This window comes from Rhinoraja longicauda, chromosome 11 (genome assembly GCF_053455715.1).
Source record: "Rhinoraja longicauda isolate Sanriku21f chromosome 11, sRhiLon1.1, whole genome shotgun sequence".
In the NCBI taxonomy this organism is placed as follows: domain Eukaryota; kingdom Metazoa; phylum Chordata; class Chondrichthyes; order Rajiformes; family Arhynchobatidae; genus Rhinoraja; species Rhinoraja longicauda.
In genome coordinates, this window is record NC_135963.1 from 18,614,699 (window position 1) to 18,634,613 (window position 19,915).

A 19,915-nucleotide genomic window follows, 5' to 3' on the forward strand; every position below is an offset into this window, starting at 1 on the left:
TTAATGCACAAAATGCTTTTAAAACATTATAGGTCACATTGTACTTCTGTTTATTTGATTGGTGCATTGGGTACAAAAGAGGGACCTTAGTGATATACATGTTTTGTTTTAAAATAAGGCGAGTTTCCACCCTTCTCTCGTGGATAACAAGGACAATGCACATTTTGCTGTTTAAATTTTCAATCAACAGGTTCCAAATAGCTTCACAGTGAGAACTTCATACTTTAATCTCCAAACATGAAACTTTTTGTACACTGATAGAATAAAAGTCAATTGCCCTTAAAAATGTTTACAAAGTTTTGAAATTTGGTAGTGACCATGTGGAGTTTGCATTTTCTTCCTGTGACTGCGTGAGGTTTCTCTGGGTGCTCCAGTTTCCTCCCATATCTAAAAGATGTGCGTTTGGAGTCAATTGGCCACTGTAAATTGCCACTAATGTAAAGGGCGTAGAAGAGAAAGTGGGATTACATAGAACTAGTGTGAACAAGTGATCGATGGTCAGCATGGACTTAGTTGGCCAAAGGGCCCGGTTCCATGTTGTGTCTCTAAACTAGACTGATACTTAAGAATCAACAATTAAAACTGTAAACAAATAAGCAGAAATTATTTGATGAGTTGACCCAGCTTTTACACCCTTGCCCCATTTTGAGTTGAAAGTTCAAGTTCTCCTTGAGGGACAAGCACATAAATCCAGGCTGAAACTTTAGAGCAATGCTGAGGGTTTTGCACTGCCTTTGTATTTTAATTTTCTTCCACTTCAAATACTTATTCAATTTCCCCCTAAAGATGGAATGGTGATCAAACACTCCTTCCTAGAAATAGATTTCCAGTAAAATTGCCATGCTCCATTGCATGCATTGAATGACAAAACAGATTCTAGGAACTAAATAGTATTTGCCTGCTCTTTGGCTCCACATAGAAATGGCGAAACATGAAAATCACAAGATCAAGTTTGGTAACAATTTGCCATCATTACAACACAGTTGAAAATGCAAGACGAGTCAGAATGCGAACCAATTTGCCACCATGTGGATGAGGTTAAAGAACTTGATCAATTCCTTATTTTCAGTTACTGTTCTGCAAGTGGAGCAGAGACAGAATGTTTCAACTGTGTTCCTTGCTTCTAAGATTAGGAAGTGAAAAAATGAAAACATTAAATCACCAAGTACTCATTTACCTTAATGGTCTGTAACGCCTGCACCAATGAGAAATGTTCATTGCAGAAGCAGCAGTAAGTCACCATTTCAGAAAGCACAGCCAAAGATCCAGTCAGCTCCCGCATAGCATACATAACCTGAAATGATAAAAGTAGAACTTACTCAAAATATCACTGCCTCTCATGAATTTACCACAAACAGGAACATACGTTTTCATAATCCCTGCACCATAAATTTTAACTTTCTTCTTTTTCCGTTTTGCAGAGATTCGTATCTAAAAAAGAAATAGCCTTCTGCATTTGCGCATGGAAACTGCCACCTTGCAAATAGGTATTCAACATGGAAGGTGTTTCAGCCCATTTAACTAATTTGATCTTAAACATCCCTAACTAATTTCCCTGTATTATTTGAAAGATAAAGCACCACAATAAAAAACAGACAATTACTACAAAAAATTACCTCAAGCAGGTAAGCTTGTCCTTCAGGTCTGAAGAGAGTTTCCACATCTTGATGCAATGGTACTTGTGGAGTTGGTGAATGCCACTTATACGGCCCAGGATCTTGAATTTTAAAAAAACATTTAATATATCCTATATCCTTCTAATTCACCATTTTCCACCTGAATTCCTTTGTTCCCAAATATAAAATATCCAACTAAAATGAAGTGAATAGTTTGTATTCAGCAATGAAAATGCTTTCAAATTCGAGCAGTCCACATTTGAAGTAGTTGATCAAGGATCCGAGTTTGAATTTACATGTTTTATTCCCGATGCTGCTAGCTTTTGAACAGAATCAAGAACTATTAATAGGGAATAAAGAGGTTAAAGACAATCTATTCTGGCTGTTTCAATCTCATGCAGCCTGGCATAAGAAGCAAAATGTTTGCTTAGATTCTTTCCTTGCTGATGGTTTGATATTGGTGCTAAATAAATGTGTGAACGGTATGAATCAAAATTCATCTTAAATTTCAAAATTGAAGAGAAATTAAGAACAGGAACAAGAATGAAACAGTGTTCCATTCTGGCAGATTCTTAAGAGGTGAATAACTAACCAATTGTATTTGACAACTACATGAAGTATTTAATAAAAAGGAACTGCAGATGCTGGTTTATACCAAAGATAGACACAAGGTGATTGGAGTAACTCAATAGGTCGGGTAGCATCTCTGGAGAAAATGGATAGAAGACGTTTCGGGTTGGGACCAATTTTCAGGTCTGAAGAAGGGTTCCAACCTAAACGGCATGTCCCACTTAGGCGATTTTAAGGCGACTGCCGGAGACTAGGCTGTCGCCGACAGTTCGCCGGGGTGTCGCGGGCATGATCGTGAGGAGTCTTCCAAAAATTGTAGTGGATCTCGGCGCGTCGCTGAGAAAACATCCGGTTTGAAATTTCTCGGCGACAGCTGGCTTGTCACCAGGTATCGTTGCTTATTGCGGGCGCTGTCGCATGCCGTCCCCAGGTTTGATAGGTTCTCTTAGATGCATTTAGAAGCATATATTTAAATAAGTAAAGTCATTTCAAAATACCATAAAATGCTTGTGTTTAACCAATTTATTTACTGTCGGGACATTTGACAGGTAGCAGATGCAATGCAAAACTGACATTAAAATCCTGGATTTAAGAAAATAAATTTTGCCAGGGATTCCATCCTCCAAAATGGCTTCACAGAGGCAGCAGACAAGACCCAACATGACTGAATTTTATCCAGCAAGGAAACAATTAAAATGATTAAAAATGAAAGTAATGTTGGAAATGCAAAATAAAAATAGGAAATACAGGAAACATTCAAATCAGGGAGCATCTGCAGAAAGGGACGAAATTACAGGTTCACATTGCATTGACTTGTTCCTCTCCACAGATGCTGCCTGATCTGCTGAAAAATACTGAGGCGATTTATTCAGAAGCAGTTTCACTGTAATCTATCATGTATGCTTATGTGCTCAAATAACTCACATTTGCATTGCATTTGGTTATGCTGTAAATTTGTGTTGCCTTTGAACTCACCCTCGCCAATCACCTCGCTTTCCCCATATAATTATTTCTGCAATACATACATTTTGCATGCACCCTGTTAAAGTGCACACAATCGCCAACACTGCAATAACCAATCATGATGTTTCCATTCACCATATCCTGAGATAACATCCACTAACCAGTTCCATCAATTTGCTAAACAACTGCCATTGTTCGGTCTCCAATGCTTTATCTCTATCATGCTTTCAACTCCTTGCCATGGTTCATAACCTTACTGTTTAATGATTTCTTATTTTGGAGCAACAGTGAATTAAAATGTCCATGTGCCCATAGAATCTTTGAATAATGAATCTCTATTTGTTTGGGAATATTTAATTGAAGGTAAGTCAATCTCTACAAAGAAACTTAACTTACCAATAGTGAGTTGAGATGAAATGTCGGTATGTAGGACTAATGATGCCAAAGTGATATGAAGATACCAGAATTCACGGGCCTGTGCAGAACTCCAGCGCCGATTCTAATAGAAAATAAAGACAATCTTAATGTGGGACTCTTAAGACGTTATTTCGATGGATTCATATGTTTTCACAAAACTTTAAAGAGAACAATTTTTCTTATTTAAAATAGTAACTAGTGGACTGATTTTTCTTCCTCACGGGTTAAAGAACGCAAAATTTAATTAAAAGGGAAGCAATGCCACAAATTTATTGATTTTGTGCGAATCATCAATTATTTAGTAACATTGTTTCCCTCTTTGGAGAATGGAAAGCAGTTAAAAGAGGTACCTGATCAGAGTATATGTACAAAAAGGTCAACGGCCAACATAAGAATAACCATTTAGATATACACAGAATTCATTAATGAGGCCTCAACTTTAACAATATTCTAATGGAGCACTACACTTACTTGATTGTTCTGCCTTGATGGACCCAGGAGAAAACAAAGCATACGCTTGAATGCTGAGTGTTTGAATAAGAGCTGGCAGGCCTTGAAACCCTGAGGGCAGAAGGAAATTGGACTTAGCAGCAAAATACTATAAATATTGCAGTTTGCCTAAAATGGTATAATGTTGAAAAATATATCTTGGCCGGGGGATGAAAGGTTCACAATCACAACTAGCAAGGCACAACTGATCAGAGGCAAAGTACGTTGTTCCAAAAGAGTAAGCAGAAAATCTATTAATTTTGTAGACTATATTGCCTTTTCTTCACTTATGTTGCTCCCACACCTACCCGACACAAATTGCATGATGACTTGACCAGAATTGACTTGGAACAAAATAATTCTATGACCATGACTATGATCTTATAGAGGTGTATAAAATCATGAGAGGAATAGTTCGGGTAGATACACAGAGTCTCCTACCCAGAGTACGGGAATCGAGGACCAGAGGACATGGGTTCAAGGTGAAGGGGAAAAGATTTAATAGGAATCTGAGGGGTAACTTTTTCACACAAAGAATGGTGGGTGTATGGAACAAGCTGCCAGATAAGGTGGTTGAGGCTGGGACTATCCCAACATTTAAGAAACAGACAGGTACATGGATAGGACAGGTTTGGAGGGATATGGACCAAGTGCTGGCAGATGGGACTAGTGTAGCTGGGACATGTCGGCCGGTGTGGACAAGTTGGGCCGAAGGGCCTGCTTCCACACTATCACTCTATGACCAAATTCAGAGATTGATGATGGAAGCAGGGACACCACTTCAGTATCCCTTATTGAACCAAGGTTGATCCTCTGGCTTGAAAGTAATGGTAGGGATTATATTGCGAGTCATTCACCTAGTTTCTTCTGACAGCACAAAATAGACAAAGAACATACTTTACCTTTTGTACAAAGTTGTTGAAGAGGTTGAAGTACTGGGAACAGTTTTTGCAATTTTCAGCTACATCCTTATCAAGTAAGCCAAGCAGTACCTCCAGCAACTGGTCCAATCCTTTCAGCTGAAGAAAGACATTTTCTTTAGATATTTTCAAAACATATTAAAGTACAGACAAAATCATTAAACATAGGTGGAAATAATGTCCAGGAATGTAATCCATAATGCTCCATGCTATTTCTTTACCCTTTCAGCTATACAGTAGAGCTGTCACACTTTTTGTATATGATGGTCCTGTTCTGATCAGCAAGGCATTTGGTATGGATCACACAACTTACTTGGTGTGCAATGGGACACAAATTAATGAGTTGCATCCATTCGCAGGGAATAAAGTGGATGCAGTGTACACAGGTTTTGAAATGCAGATTAAAATCTTTGCAAATTACACAACCACTGTTGCACAGAGGATGGGGGGGGGGGAGGGACTTCATTGAAACATACAGAATAGTGAAAGGCTTGGATAGAGTGGATGTGGAGAGGATATTTCCACTAGTGGGAGAGTCTAGGATAGAGGTCATAGCCTCAGAATTAAAGGACGTTCTTTTAGGAAGGAGATGAGGAGAGATTTACTTAGTCAGAACGTGGTGAATCTGTAGAATTCTTTGCCACAGAAGGTTGGAGAGGCCAAGTCAGTGGATATTTTTAAGGCAGAGATAAACAGATGATTTTTGATTTGTACAAGTGTCAGAGGTTATGGGGAGAAGGCAGGAGAATGGGATTAGGAGGGAGAGATAGATCAGCCATGATTGAACGGCAGGGGTAGTCTTGATGGGACGTATGGCCTCATTCTACTCCTATCACATGACTTTATGACTCGGCTGCACAGCCTGTAAAATATGCCTGGCACCAATCCAAAATCAGCCACTCTCCCGTGATTCATTCCTTCCCCCACCTTCACCTACACACTTGCACGCTCCCTGAGTACCAACATTCTGAAGGGTTGCGAGGAAGTGTTGGATAAGATCTCAGTGAAATATAAAAGCTTTATAGGCGAGTTAGCAGTGCTATTAAATACAGTACATTATGAATCCACTAAAACTACTCTCTTCAATATGATATTATTTTACAGCAAGTTTTGTTGACACCCACATTGAAGGTAAATATTCTATAGCTGTCAGTGGTGTTCAGGGCAAGCAACACTGCTCTTGGAATAACAATGCTGGAACAGGCCTTAAAATGGGGTAATTTTGTTATTATTCAATGTCATAAAAAGAAAATCATACTATAGCATGCTTGACTTTTTTGCTTAGGTTGGAAAAAATATAAAACCAGCGAGATGAAACATGTAAGGTACAAAAGTACATGTACTCATTATTTTCAATCATTTAACGTTTTAATAAACAATCAACTCCTTGCCAAAACTTTTAATCGAGCAGTCTGTAATCGTGGTTCAGGACAATTGAACAAATATTATACCAACACTGAACCAATTTGGGAAGACCTGAGATGACCTTTAAGACAATGTAACCATTTACCACTTAGCTTTCTATACATGCCATTTACTAACCTTTTCCTGATAAAGCAGAGCACTCTCAAGGGCTTTCTCTAGAATGGTAGCAACAGTTACACGGACCTCACGGACAGTGCACTCCAGCAGGAAAATCCTTGTAGGCACGGATGCACATGCAGAGAAAAGCAAAGTGGACCACATTATTGTTGTTTCACATTTTCAGATACTATCCTAACTCTAATAACAACCCAAGCAAAGATGTAGGAATCAGTAGAAATGAGAGGAGGGAGATGGAAAAATGAAGCAAATGAAATGGTGATAGAGCTGGATGGAGAGGACAGGAGTGAAGGAAGGTTTCCCCTTTGAAAATGGCTATAATAAATGAATATGTATTATTAGAAGCTTAGAAAGAGATTGGGGCAAATTAAATGAAGGAACAAGGACCATGATACCGTAAATGCATTGCAAGTTTATGCCACGGCATAGCAGATAGTGGGACACGCAATGTTTGGAAAAACTGCAGATATTATCAGACGTTGATATTTAGGGCTACAAAACCTCTTATTTGACCTCTGCCTTTTCCTTCTCTGTCAAATTGCCTTTCTTTTTGAAATAAATCTTCAGATGGACTTATGTAATATAAAGTAAGGAATTAAAAAGATGCTCAAAGATGGAAAGGCATTTCATAAATACTTTGGACGTCTGAATGGTGGAAGTAAATCAATAATCAGTATTACTGATCAGTGCATTGCCATTAAATAAGAATACAGATTCACTTAGCAGTAATCAAAAAAGTGCTGATCCAAAGTTCTGTCTCAGGAACATCAGAGTGCAGAGTAAAGCATTCTTATTTTTCATTTGATTTGTTTTGTTAAATTTTAGAATGTGCAGAGCAAGGATGAGAAAGGAGGAATTTTATCTATTAGGATCACACAAGAAAATTTCATGCAGCTTTAGGAATTATAAATCTTGACCTCACTATCAAATATACCCAAAACTCCTGAGACTGACGGGATTAAGATTTTTAACATAATTTGAGAGATACTGATAATATTTATGTACAGTAAAATGAAAAAGTGCACCAATGTGCCACAAAGCTCAGAAAAACTAAGGTCTGTTGGAATCAAAGAAGCCTGGTTTTGCTTTCTTTCAAATGTTTGATTTAATAACATGCCTTAGCTAGTTTGCAATCCATACACATCCTGTCCCCACCCCATTGTGAAAGATTAGTCTAAATGTCCTTGAACAGAGATGGGCTGATGTTACCTCATTGTTACCATACGAGTGAATGAGCCAATCATAAACTCGAACTCATTCAAGAACCACCTTCAGTAATAAGACTCTACCTGTTACCTGCTAAATATTTACACACAGAATCTCAAAGAATACTCAGGCATTTAACTGCAAATCTGACCTTTGAATGCAGTTGGTTTCTTACTTTCAAAAACAAACATATTCTCCACCTTAACATATGGTATAAAATACTGGGAATATTGAACAGGCCCAGCAGCAACTATGTGAAGAGTTTCCCTTCTATAGATACTGCTTAACCTGTGAATGCTTCCAGCATTATTTTTTTTCATTTCAAGTTTCTAGATTTTTGATTTACAGTTAAAATATAATTGAATTACATTTTGATGTATTTATTGTCTCTAGATATTAGTAATTTGCACAATGTATTTAAATATTAACTAGTGTAATATATTCAGAAGAACTCAAAGATATTTTACTACATCTAAATTAATACATTTGTGTTTTTTTAAATCTCAATAGAAATATTAAAAATCATCTGATTAAATGATGGGTTGGAAGGAATAACAGCAAGATTGATATGTTCAATCTTTACTCTAGGACTCCAATTACGCCCAGTCTAATTGTTTCCGTATCCACAACATTAAATATTAAAGGCATTTGTATATCCAATAGTTTTTATAAACGTGATACAGAAATCTGAAGCAGAAAGGTGTTGATAATTTCTCCCCTTATCTCTCCGTTTTAAGAACCTGTTCTTACATCACTCAGTTCAATAAAGATTTAAAACTTGAGTGACAACTAAAGTGGTATTTACCATAAGCAGAAATCGGAAAAAATGAAATAAAACCAGAAAATGCTATAAATATTGGGCAGCAACAATGGAGAGAAAAACAGAAACAAAATTAGATAGATAAATCAGTTTTGATGCAATGTCATAATTGTGTTATGCTATCTTTCCAGAGAAGTAATCTAATCCAGTGTATATTTGTTACATTAGCTGCTTTAAATTAGAATTTCTGATTGGGAGTAATGGTTGAAATGGCATGCATCTGAGAGCTTAGGGATGCCAATGCAGATGGAGCGCAGGTGCTCTGCTAACCCGTCACCTAAATTGCATTTGGTCTTGCCGATATGGAGATCACATTAGGAGCACCGAATGCAGAAGATGAGATTGGATGTGCATGTAAATCTTTGCCTCAGCTTTTAGATCCCTGAATGATGTTGAGCAAGGAGCAGTCCAAGAAGTCACAATGGGTGGTCCCAGTGTAAGACGGTAAGGGGTGGAGAGGAGAAGATGTGGCTAGTGGTGAGATCCCATTACAGCTGATGGAAAAGACAAAGGATGATATGCTGGATGGAGAGGGTAGTAGGGTGAAAGGCAAGGACTTGAAAACCTTTTTTCTGGTTTTGGACTTTGAGAATAGTTATCCATCCATTTACCTAGTTCAGTTTCAATATAACAATTCCATGGTCCTCTATAATGCATCAAAAATAATGCACATTTTAACAAAATTCTTGGATTGCAGTGAGAATTGACTCACTTTATCAATTCTCGGCCCTCTGACCCAACCAGGAATTCAATTAGCCACTGACAGGCATCACAGCTGTTTGTAAGCAACCTCTCGATGAGAGTTATCCATTCTCCTGTGTCCACCCTGTTAAAATAAAAATTAGAGTCCACACTGAAAGTTCACCATACCAATTATCTTAAACATATTTATTGAGAGTCAGTTCCACATACAAAAGGCTACATCTGGTGCCTCCTGGTGTGTTTAAAATCCACAGGAGCCACACATAGATCCAAATGTGGGCACGTTGCCTCTATAGTGCTCAATTTATATTAGGAACAGAAATTTAGTTTTCTAATGGAACCATTTTTCAGTTTAAAATTCCTTAATCAAAGGCTGTCCAATTTGAAATAGGAAGCTTGGTGGAAACACAACCTCTCCAAGATGGCATAACATGACTGATGTATAATTAATTACACAGACATTTTTGAAACATTGCCAAATACTAGACAATTACGATTTTATTTTTCTCCAGATGATGTTGCAATCTTTGAAGGATAAAATTGTGATGATTGCTACTTAAATTAAAAAAAAATATTTTAATAATTCATTTTCGTTGGCTACTATTTGGAAGAATTCTATCAGCCATGGAAGTTTAACACAATTTCTGTTGAAACAAAACAATACCAAGATTGAGTTCATAAACTATAGAGCAAAGTTTTAATGTAATTAATTTTACTGCCTCGGGCATGCAGCACGCCACCTTGTTGTCCTCCAAACTGTTGGTTAAAATTAGTTACAATGGCAGTTAACCTGCAGGAATTGAGAAAATAAACACGGATTTTCGTTGCTAACTCTAAAACAAGTGCTTGTAATTAGGAACAGAATATATCACAAGCCAAGAATATCACTTTCTTTCAGCAGTGGTGACTCACTTTCTGGAATGTAGCACAGGATGGAGGACAAACGAAACTTATAAACAGACGTCATAAATCTCTGCTTTTTGACATATTTGTGTAAAAAGAACATGGAATATGTTGACTCCCTGAAATTTTAAGCGTCACAATATCTGATAACTTGCCAGCCTGTGATTAACTGTGCTATAACATTTGGAACGAACCACCAATTAATAGTTTAAAAGACTTATTTGCACAAGTTCAAAATGCAGTTAAATACCAGATGAGCTGAATGTTTTTTTATTAATGAATAATAATCCAAAACATTTAGAAGAAAATACATACATTTTACCCCCTTTAAGCTGCTTTTAAATACCCTGCATTTCTGTCACTGGCTGGTAGCTGATATAAAACAAACTTCCACTTACTAAACCTTTCTCTGCAATGTACAATCTAATTCCTGTTTCTTATCTGACTTGAAGTTTCATGCTATGACAAACTTGAGATAACAAAATATGAGACTGGGAAAAGGGAGAAAAAAAGTATTCCTGCTCATAAATCAATGATCCTTCAAACAAAAACTCTTTAACGACTCTCTTTTAGTTTGTTTTCTTACGTCACCTGCAGAAGTGTTTGGAGAGATAAAAAAGCAAACTAAAGCAGTGTCGTTAACTGAACAGTTGTCCCTAAATTTCATACCTGAGTTTTTTCTTGGTTCGCAAATAGGTTTGAAAAAGAAACTCGATGGCAAGCTTCATGCCAATCTTTGCCATGGATTGGTACATTGGATGCTTTAGTTTAGTCTGTGGAACAAAAGAGCATCAAACTGAGAAAAACATGAAGGAGAATGTAAAATTAAAATATTTAATTTATTAGAATATGGGCTAAATTTGAACTTGTTCTGAAAGGAGAAAACAGTGCACATTTCTCTTAACAGTTTTGACAAGGTTCCATTATTTCTTATAACAAGCAAACGTGAACTTTCTTTGGAGCACTTGCCTGGCATCAACTTGGTATACCATATCCACAAGACAACAGTAGTAATCCTATCTATTATTCAATGCAAGCATAGGGTAATGATGAAAAAAGGAGAGCTTCTGGAGGATCTCAACAGGTCAGGTAGCATCAATCAAGGGAAATGAAAAGATCACTTTTCAGGTTGAGATCCTTCAACTGGACTGAACGAGTTGAGGCCATATCGCTAGTATAAAGAGGTGAAGGAGTGGAATGGGGCATCGTTTCATAATGAGGCTCCCTCTAGATTGGTGAGACCAAACTCCCTTAGGAGACTGAGGAGATTCGGTATGTGAACAAATACGATTGAGCCTCTGCGGGTGCAGAGAGCATATTGACAGGTTGCATCGTGGCCTGGTTTGGCAATTTAAATGCATCAGGTACGAAGAAGGTTGCAAAAAGTGGTGAACACTGCCCAGTCTATAACAGGTATTGATATCCCCACCAACAAAGGGATCTGCAGGAGTTGCTGCCTCACAAAGGCAGCCAACATAGTCAGAGACCCACACCACCCTGGTCACACTCTCATTTCACTCCTGCCATCGGGAAGAAGGTATAGGAGCAGGAAAAACAGGTTCAGCAGCTTCTTCCCTACAACTACCAGGCTATTAAACACTACAACCTCCAAATAAGCTCCGAACTGCACAGACAAATGTGCGTGTGTGGCAAATCCAACAGCCTGACCGCGGGACAAGACGGAAGGGAAGAGAAAAAGACATTTTGGCCTTCCATCACAGTGAGGAGGGACTGGAGGAGACTCACTGATGGATGTTTCTTTTTGTTTGGTGTTAGTTGTGATTGTATGTGTTATTGCATTTTTATTGATTAATCTTATTGGTCTTATTGTTCAACTGCGGGTAATGTTTCATTTTACTACACATTTATGTGTATGTAACAAATAAACGACTATTGACTATTGACTATTGATTCCATCTCTCCAGAGATGCTGCCTGTCCTGCTGAGTCACTCCAGCATTTTGGGTCTATCTTTAAAAAATAAATAAATATATATATATATATATAGATAGATGGAACTTTTTTGTTGTTTATTATGGTCTTTACAGATTACGTTGCTTACATATCCGTTGTGCTGCTGCAAGAAAGAATTTCATCATTCGTTTTAAGACATATGACAACAAAACACTCTTGACATGACTCTTGAGACTAGGCAACAGTTTTCCTGAATACCTATGCTATTCCCGCCATGGCTATCTGGATCCCCCCGTTTCTAGCTATTTTAATTCTCTTCCCTTTTCCACACCAACCTCTAACCCCAGATTCCTCAATAGCCAGGGTGAGGCTAAATGCAAACTAGGAGGAACAATATCTCATACAATACAATACAATATATCTTTATTGTCATTGTACCCAGGGGTACAACGAGATTGGGAATGCGCCTCCCATACGATGCAATAATTTAAGTAATTTAGACAACAGCAACCCAACGAAACGAAACAATTGTAACAGTTTTAGACAGGGTAAAGTGCAAGTTGATCTATGCGTTGTGGCCATCCGGCTCAGCAGGACCGGTTCATAGCAGCTATGGCCCTGGGGATGAAGCTGTTCCTGAGTCTGGAGGTGCGGGCGTAAAAGGCCTTGTATCGTCTGCCCGATGGAAGGAGTTCGAACAGACTGTTGCAGGGGTGTGAAGAGTCTTTGTGGATGCTGGTGGCTTTTCTGAGGCATCGTGTGTTGTAGATGCCCTCCAAGTCTGGTAGCTGTGTTCCGATGGCCCTCTGTGCTCTATGGACTACCCGCTGCAGAGCTTTCCTTTCTGCCTCCGTGCAGCTGAGGTACCACACAGGGATGTCATGTGTTAGGATGCTCTCTATGGTGCAGCGGTAGAAGGTCGTCAGCAGCTGTTGGGGTAGACCAGACTTTTTCAGTGTTCTTAAGTAGAACAGTCTTTGTTGTGCCTTCTTGACCAGCGCAGCAGTGTTATTGGACCATGTTAGGTCCTCCGAAATGTGAGTGCCCAGAAACTTGAAGCTGGACACTCTCTCCACAATGTCCCCGTTGATAGAGATCGGGGCATATTCCCCGTTATGTGACCTACGGAAGTTGATGATTAGCTCCTTGGTCTTGGTGGTATTTAGGGACAGGTTGTTATCCGAGCACCAGTCCGCCAGGTTCTGCTCTATAGTTTGTTTCATCCCCGTTGGTGATAAGCCCGATCACCGTTGTGTCGTCTGCAAACTTGACAATGGTGTTGGTGTCGAATGCACGAACACAGTCGTGTGTGAAGAGGGAGTAGAGCATGGGGCTCAGAACGCAGCGTGCTGGTACTCAGGGTGATAGTGGAGGACAGGTGCGGGCCCATTCTCACTGCCTGCAGTCGTTCCAGCAGGAAGTCCAGGATCCAGTCACATAATGACGAGCTGAGGCCTAGCTGGTGGAGTTTGGTGATGAGCTTGGTGGGGATGACCGTGTTGAAGGCGGAGCTATAGTCTATGAATAGCATCCTCACGTACATGCCCTGTCTCTCTAGGTGAGTCAGGACAGTGTGAAGAGCCAGAGAGATGGCGTCCTCTGTGGATCTATTTGCCCTGTATGCAAATTGATGTGGGTCCAGTGAGTCAGGGATGCTGGATTTGATGTGTGAGAGGACCAGCCTCTCAAAGCACTTCATGACTATCGGCGTTAGGGCAACCGGGCGGTAGTCGTTCAGGTTGGAGATCTTGGCTTTTTTCGGCACCGGAACTATGATAGCCGACTTCAGGCACTTGGGGACCGTAGCCAGAGATAATGACAGGTTAAAGATCCTGGTGAATACCTCAGCCAGCTGTTCAGCACAGTCCTTCAGTACCCTTCCTTGAACTCCATCCGATCCTGCAGCCTTGCGTGGGTTGACCCTTTGCAGAGCGCGTTGTACCTCCTATGTGCTCTGTTGCAAGACCTGTCCCTCCGCCTCGGCTGGGGTTCTTCCACTCAAGGTGGTTTTGCCAGTTTCAAAGCGGGCAAAGAAGGTGTTAAGCTCGTTGGTCAGTGCCATATCGCTGTGGGGGCAGGCAGGGCTGCTCTTGTAGCCAGTGATGTCCCTGACACCCTGCCACATGCTTCTGGTGTCCGTGGTGTTGAAGTGGTCTTCCACCCGTTGCCTGTGGGTGTCTTTGGCCCTTTTAATACCTTTGTTCAGGTTTGACCTGGCAACACTGTATGCTGAAGTGTCACCAGATTTAAAGGCATTGTTGCGTGCCCTCATATTCCGTTGGGTTGGTTTACAATCCAAAAGGCATGAACAATGAATTCTCCAAGCAGCTTTTTGTTCTCCACAATCACTTCCTAGCCTCTGACGCCATCTCCACTGTTTTCTTCTCCCACTTGACTCTTATCTGTCCATTAATCCCTCCTCACCTGTATCCACCGATTGTTTACTAGCTCTTACTCCTCCTCTCACCTCATCTCTTTACACTCGCTATTTCTCCTCTACTCATTCAGTCCAGAGGAAGGGTGTCAACCTGAAACATCAACTGTTCGTTTCCCTCCCGATTCTACAATGCCACCTAACCGCGAAGTTCCTCCAACAACGCTCCATTTTTTTCTACAGATTCCAGCATTTGCAGTCTCTGGTGCATCTAGATTCATGACATTTCTAGATATGTATGTGACATATTGTGTATAAAGAGTGTTTGATTAATTAAAACTAGTGGCAAAGCATTTAATTTGCTACTAAACATTTCTGAAGGCAAAACTAACAAAGGGTAAAACCAGCACAAAAGAAAATACGGCATTCATACAAGTCTTACCATGCCTGCTAATTGATTCCGTCTCACAACTGATTCATTACTTTTATTATGTTGGTAGACCCAACAGTTAATTGTGTTACACAAGGTTTTGTGTGATGTTTACTTCCAACTTATTTCAATACTTTGCTAGCTTCATCTGGATTTTAATTGAATGCTGATTCAAAAAGAACACCACTGTTGGAGTTGCTGCCATCTCAATAGCCAATTGAATTTTCAGACACAAGAACCCAAAAGCTTAGAAGCAAAGTTCTATCAAATAAAATTGTTACATTTTGGTATAGACTAAACCATACGCGGCAGTGTATTAAATTTTACTGAATCAATTTATTAACCCTTAGTGCTTCAAGATTGTTTCAGAGCACTTAGCCAGAAGAAAGTTTTTTAATAAAAGCTCATTCATGGATCGGGCAAGTTCTGTTCACTCCCACCTCGCTGTTCTCCTACAACATGGCAGGTTTTAAGCCCTGCCAGCAATCTGGACTGGTTACTGAAGTTAGAGATGGCTTTGCACAGCATGCTGGCTCAGGAAGATCTGTTACAGGTAACTATGGTTTACTTTTTAGTTTGGATAATTGATTCTTCCCCAACCCAGCTAATAAAAAAATCTATGATTCAATTTCTAATGTTATATTTCCCCTGCACCATGCTAATAAAAATGTTTTTATATACATGAGTCATTGTGAAGACTTGCAATAATATTGACTGAACCAAAGAAGCCAACTTTTGGAATTGAACACATGAAAAACATGCACAAAAAAAATTATTTAGAACAATTGGGTGTAAACCATCTCATACCCAAATAAAGTCACAATTACACAAAACCAGTCTCCCAAACAGCCCCTAATACTTACAGCATTGAGTGAAATCAAGGAAATCATGAAATTGAAGTAGTCACTGTTGAAAACATCTCTGTTTTTCATGAATTTCAGATTTTCATCTCGTACCATCTATTAAAGCCAAAACAAAAAGTTGTACCAGCAATAGCTACATGCAATTTGAAATATTTCTGCTACTAATGCAGCTACTAACACGTGGTTTCATTACTGCAGTATCATGAAAATTAAATTTTTGGCCTTCAAGGAGGATGTTGCCAGGACTTTAGGTCCTGAGCTATAGGGAGAGGTTGGGCAAGTTACAACTTTATTCCTTGGAGCGAAGAAGGATGAGGGGTGATCGTATAGAGATGCACCTGAAGGGAATAGATCGGGTAAATGGGCAGTCTTTTACCCAAATTAGGTGAATCAAGAACCAGAGGACATAGGTTTAGGGTGAGAGGGGAAATAATTAATAGGAAACTGAGGGGCAACTTTTTCACACAGAGGGTAGTGGGTATGTGGAACGAACGGCCAGAGGAGGTAGTTGATGCAGGTTCTATGAGAACATTTAAAAGAGATTTGGATTGCTAGATGAATAGGAATGGTTTAGAAGGATATGGGCCAAGCAAGGGCAGATGGGACTAGTGTAGATGGGCCATTTTGGTTGGCATGGGCAAGTTGGGCCAAAGAGTTTGTTTCCATGCAGTATCAGTCGGAGTAAATTTTGCTATTTTGAGACAATTTCTATTAACACTAGTTTACATAGAATAAGTTATTTACAAAATTCCACCCTCTTTCCCCTTGCAAGGAAATTCCTTTGTTTAACCTGCATTATATTGTTGGTTTGTTTCTGGCATTAGCCAATTGAAATACAGAAATATATTGGTTCTGCCTTTGCTATTCTTGAGGCAACGAATTCCAGACCCTTATCACAATTTGGGTGAAAATATTTCTGTCTTCTCCGCTAATTATATGAAATTTCGTTCCTATGGTTTTTGAACCCTCTCTTAAAAGAAATAGGCCCTTCCTATTTACTCTGTCTGGGCCTTTCATAACTATGGCTCCCCTTCACCCCTTCTGTTCCAAAGAAAATGCTCAGGTTTCTGAATCCTTCCTCATAGCTGGCAACATCTTTACAAATTATCTTCCTTGATGTTTCACAAAATGCTGGAGTAACTCAGCGGGTCAGGTAGCATCTAGGAGAGAGGGAATGGGTGACGTTTCGGGTCGAGACCCTCGTAATGAGATATACTTTGATACAAAAGCAATTATACTGCACAAGATATTTCATTAGTAATAAAGCATTTTATAATAACTGAGAATTGTGAAAGTCCTATGTAAAGGTTGGCATCCTTTTATCTGCAGTTAAGGTGACCTCAAGCAAAATTTGTGGAATTTTTCATTGATATTATGTTTTGCTGATTGAGACAATGAGCTTTTTCCAGACCTCTTAATTGCATACTTAGCTGGTCTTTAGTTGAATATTATGATTGATTCAGTTTCTTACCTGGTAAATCCTGGCTGGCAATTTTTCCACAAAGAGTCCCTTCTTTTCTCCCTTCCTTACCAGTTTGGTCAACAATGAAAGGCGGTCATTGTTCGGTCTATGAGGACGAGGGGATGACTGGGGCGAAACTTCAGGTGAAGAGGGTGCAGATCTACCCAAACAAAATATTTTTTTTTCAGATATACAAAAGAGCAAGCAAATCAGCAAGCAAGCAATAGTCTCCTTAATTTATATTAAGCAGACTATTTTTTTTTTTTAAAGTGTATTCTATTTTGGAAAATAATGTCCATAAAATCATTAGAAAAACAAAAATGTTTCAATAGACAATAGGTGCAGGAGTAGGCCATTCGGCCCTTCGAGCCAGCACCGCCATTCAATGTGATCATGGCTGATCATTCTCAATCAGTACCCCGTTCCTGCCTTCTCCCCATACCCCCTAACTCTGCTATCCTTAAGAGCTCGATCTAGCTCTCTCTTGAATGCATTCAGAGAATTGGCCTCCACTGCCTTCTGAGGCAGAGAATTCCACAGATTCACAACTCTCTGACTGAAAAGGTTTTTCCTCATCTCCGTTCTAAATGGCCTACCCCTTATTCTTAAACTGTGGCCCCTTGTTCTGGACTCCCCCAACATTGGGAACATATTTCCTGCCTCTAACGTGTCCAACCCCATAATAATCTTATTCGTTTTGATAAGATCCCCTCTCATCCTTCTAAATTCCAGTGCATACAAGCCTAGTTGCTCCAGTCTTTCAACATATGACAGTCCCGCCATTCCGGGAATTAATCTAGTAAAGCTAAACTGCACACAGTACTCCAGGTGCAGTCTCACTAGGGCCCTGCACAACTGCAGAAGGACCTCTTTGCTCCTATACTCAACTCCTCTTGTTATAAAGGCCAACATTCCATTGGCTTTCTTCACTGCCTGCTGTACCTGCATGCTTCCTTTCAGTGACTGATGCACTAGGACACCCAGATCTCGTTATACGTCCCCTTTTCCTAACTTGATGGAAATAAAAGAAATTTAGAAAAAAAAACTTAAATTTCAGGTAGGTGACTTTCCATTGGGATCTAGTGATGTACCAATGCAAGAGATGACAATGCACAAAAATCCATAGCATTTGGCATAGCAGTTAGTTTAATACACAAAGAATGCCCACCTGGGTATTTGGTATGGGCAACCTTCAAGAAACAAGGGTGTAAAACACTGAACTGAACAGGCAAAGGTGGGTAGTAAGTAGGCAAAGTTACAGAATGAATATTTAGCAAACCTTGTGGATTGTTCATCACTTACAAGGACAGATCCTCTGCCTCCTGCCGAACAACACTAACTCGACTTTTCTTTGGTAAAACTGGAGAGTTTTGGTCTAACATTCGCTGGTAAAATAACATGTAGGCATTCCAGTACCTGCGACGGACTTCAGGGTAAGGATTTGCTGAAAAGTAAAATGTAATCTTATAAAATGTTGCTACATTCATTTAACCTTTGTTTACTTTAAAATAAGTAAAAACGCAAAATTATTTAAAAAAATTACATTAAGGCTTTGATTTGCTTTGAGTTCTCCATAAAATAATTTAAGTTCATGGCAGGGTATTGTTTGGTTTTGGTTATTTCAATATGTTTCAATTCAATAAGATGCATCAACACAGCCAAAGATGGAATCTGTAGTTCTTTCCTAATGATTGCACTGTTGCTATGAACCATTTAAAATCCCTGCTTCTCAGGTAGTGAGGGAGCTTTCATAATGCTATTAATTGGAGCATTCTATGATTTTGAGCCAGCAAGGAGTAAACATAAAGTATGTGGCAATGCATAATCTTGGTGGAGATAGCTCATTTCTTGAAATGAGCCACCTATCAATCCAACTATCTTGCTTTAGCAAAAAGGAAACAAACTTATGGAGGAATTTAGCGGGTCAGACAGTATCTGCGGAGGCAGAGGGATAGTCAATATTTTGGGTTTAAGCTCTGCATCAGAACCTGCTGTTCCTTCACCAGCTTGTTTTTTGCTCCAGATTACAGCATCTGTGGTCTCTTGTGTTTCCAAATATGTTGCTGTCTAGGTTTTGTTGTACGGACAATTTTATAAAACAGAAATCCTTTGCAATCATCAAGCAGTTCCACTTTTAACCACATGATGGAGATGGAAAGTGATTAGCTAAAGCTAGTTTAGCCCTGACACTTTCTCAAAAATGTTCAATGACGGAAATGATTGGTCTCATACAAACACAACGATTCGAATGACTGGGTGGTATTTATTAATCCCTAATTCAACTTTGTTTGGGATTCTTGATGTCCTGCAATTGAAAGTTCAGAAAGTTTAATTCTACCAACTTCGGTTTCCTCCCACACTCCAAAGACGTACAGGTATGTAGGTTAATTGGCTGGGTAAATGTAAAAAATTGTCCCTAGTGGGTGTAGGATAGTGTTAATGTACGGGGATCGCTGGGCGGCACGGACTTGGAGGGCCGAAAAGGCCTGTTTCCGGCTGTATATATATGATATGATATGAAAATAGCTTTGACATTCATATTTCTTTCTTGGTATAAAGCCTTTCACTCTCACTTCAGCTTCCCCCCCCCCCCACACTCTTTTCCTTCAAAGGATTCGAATAGAGCTCCATGATCTACTTCATTTATGTGTCTTGAACATCTCCACTCTGCCACAATATTGAATACCTAATAATCTGTCAAAAGAGACTGCAGATGCTGGAATCT

The 19,915-nt window shown here is 39.4% G+C and overlaps 1 protein-coding gene across 2 annotated transcripts in view; it reads right to left on the reverse strand.

Moving 5' to 3' along the window:
- usp24 (ubiquitin specific peptidase 24) overlaps positions 1-19,915 on the reverse strand; it is a 147,301-nt gene that overhangs the window by 25,166 nt on the left and 102,220 nt on the right. For both annotated transcript variants that reach the window (XM_078408399.1, XM_078408398.1), the window contains 11 exons: positions 18,493-18,634; positions 17,200-17,350; positions 15,729-15,824; positions 10,818-10,921; positions 9,256-9,369; positions 6,518-6,614; positions 4,958-5,074; positions 4,038-4,127; positions 3,546-3,648; positions 1,617-1,717; positions 1,178-1,294 (listed from right to left, as the gene is read on the reverse strand). In XM_078408399.1, the coding sequence (XP_078264525.1) occupies positions 1,178-1,294; positions 1,617-1,717; positions 3,546-3,648; positions 4,038-4,127; positions 4,958-5,074; positions 6,518-6,614; positions 9,256-9,369; positions 10,818-10,921; positions 15,729-15,824; positions 17,200-17,350; positions 18,493-18,634 (1,232 nt within the window). The remainder of the gene's footprint in view (positions 1-1,177; positions 1,295-1,616; positions 1,718-3,545; positions 3,649-4,037; positions 4,128-4,957; positions 5,075-6,517; positions 6,615-9,255; positions 9,370-10,817; positions 10,922-15,728; positions 15,825-17,199; positions 17,351-18,492; positions 18,635-19,915) is intronic.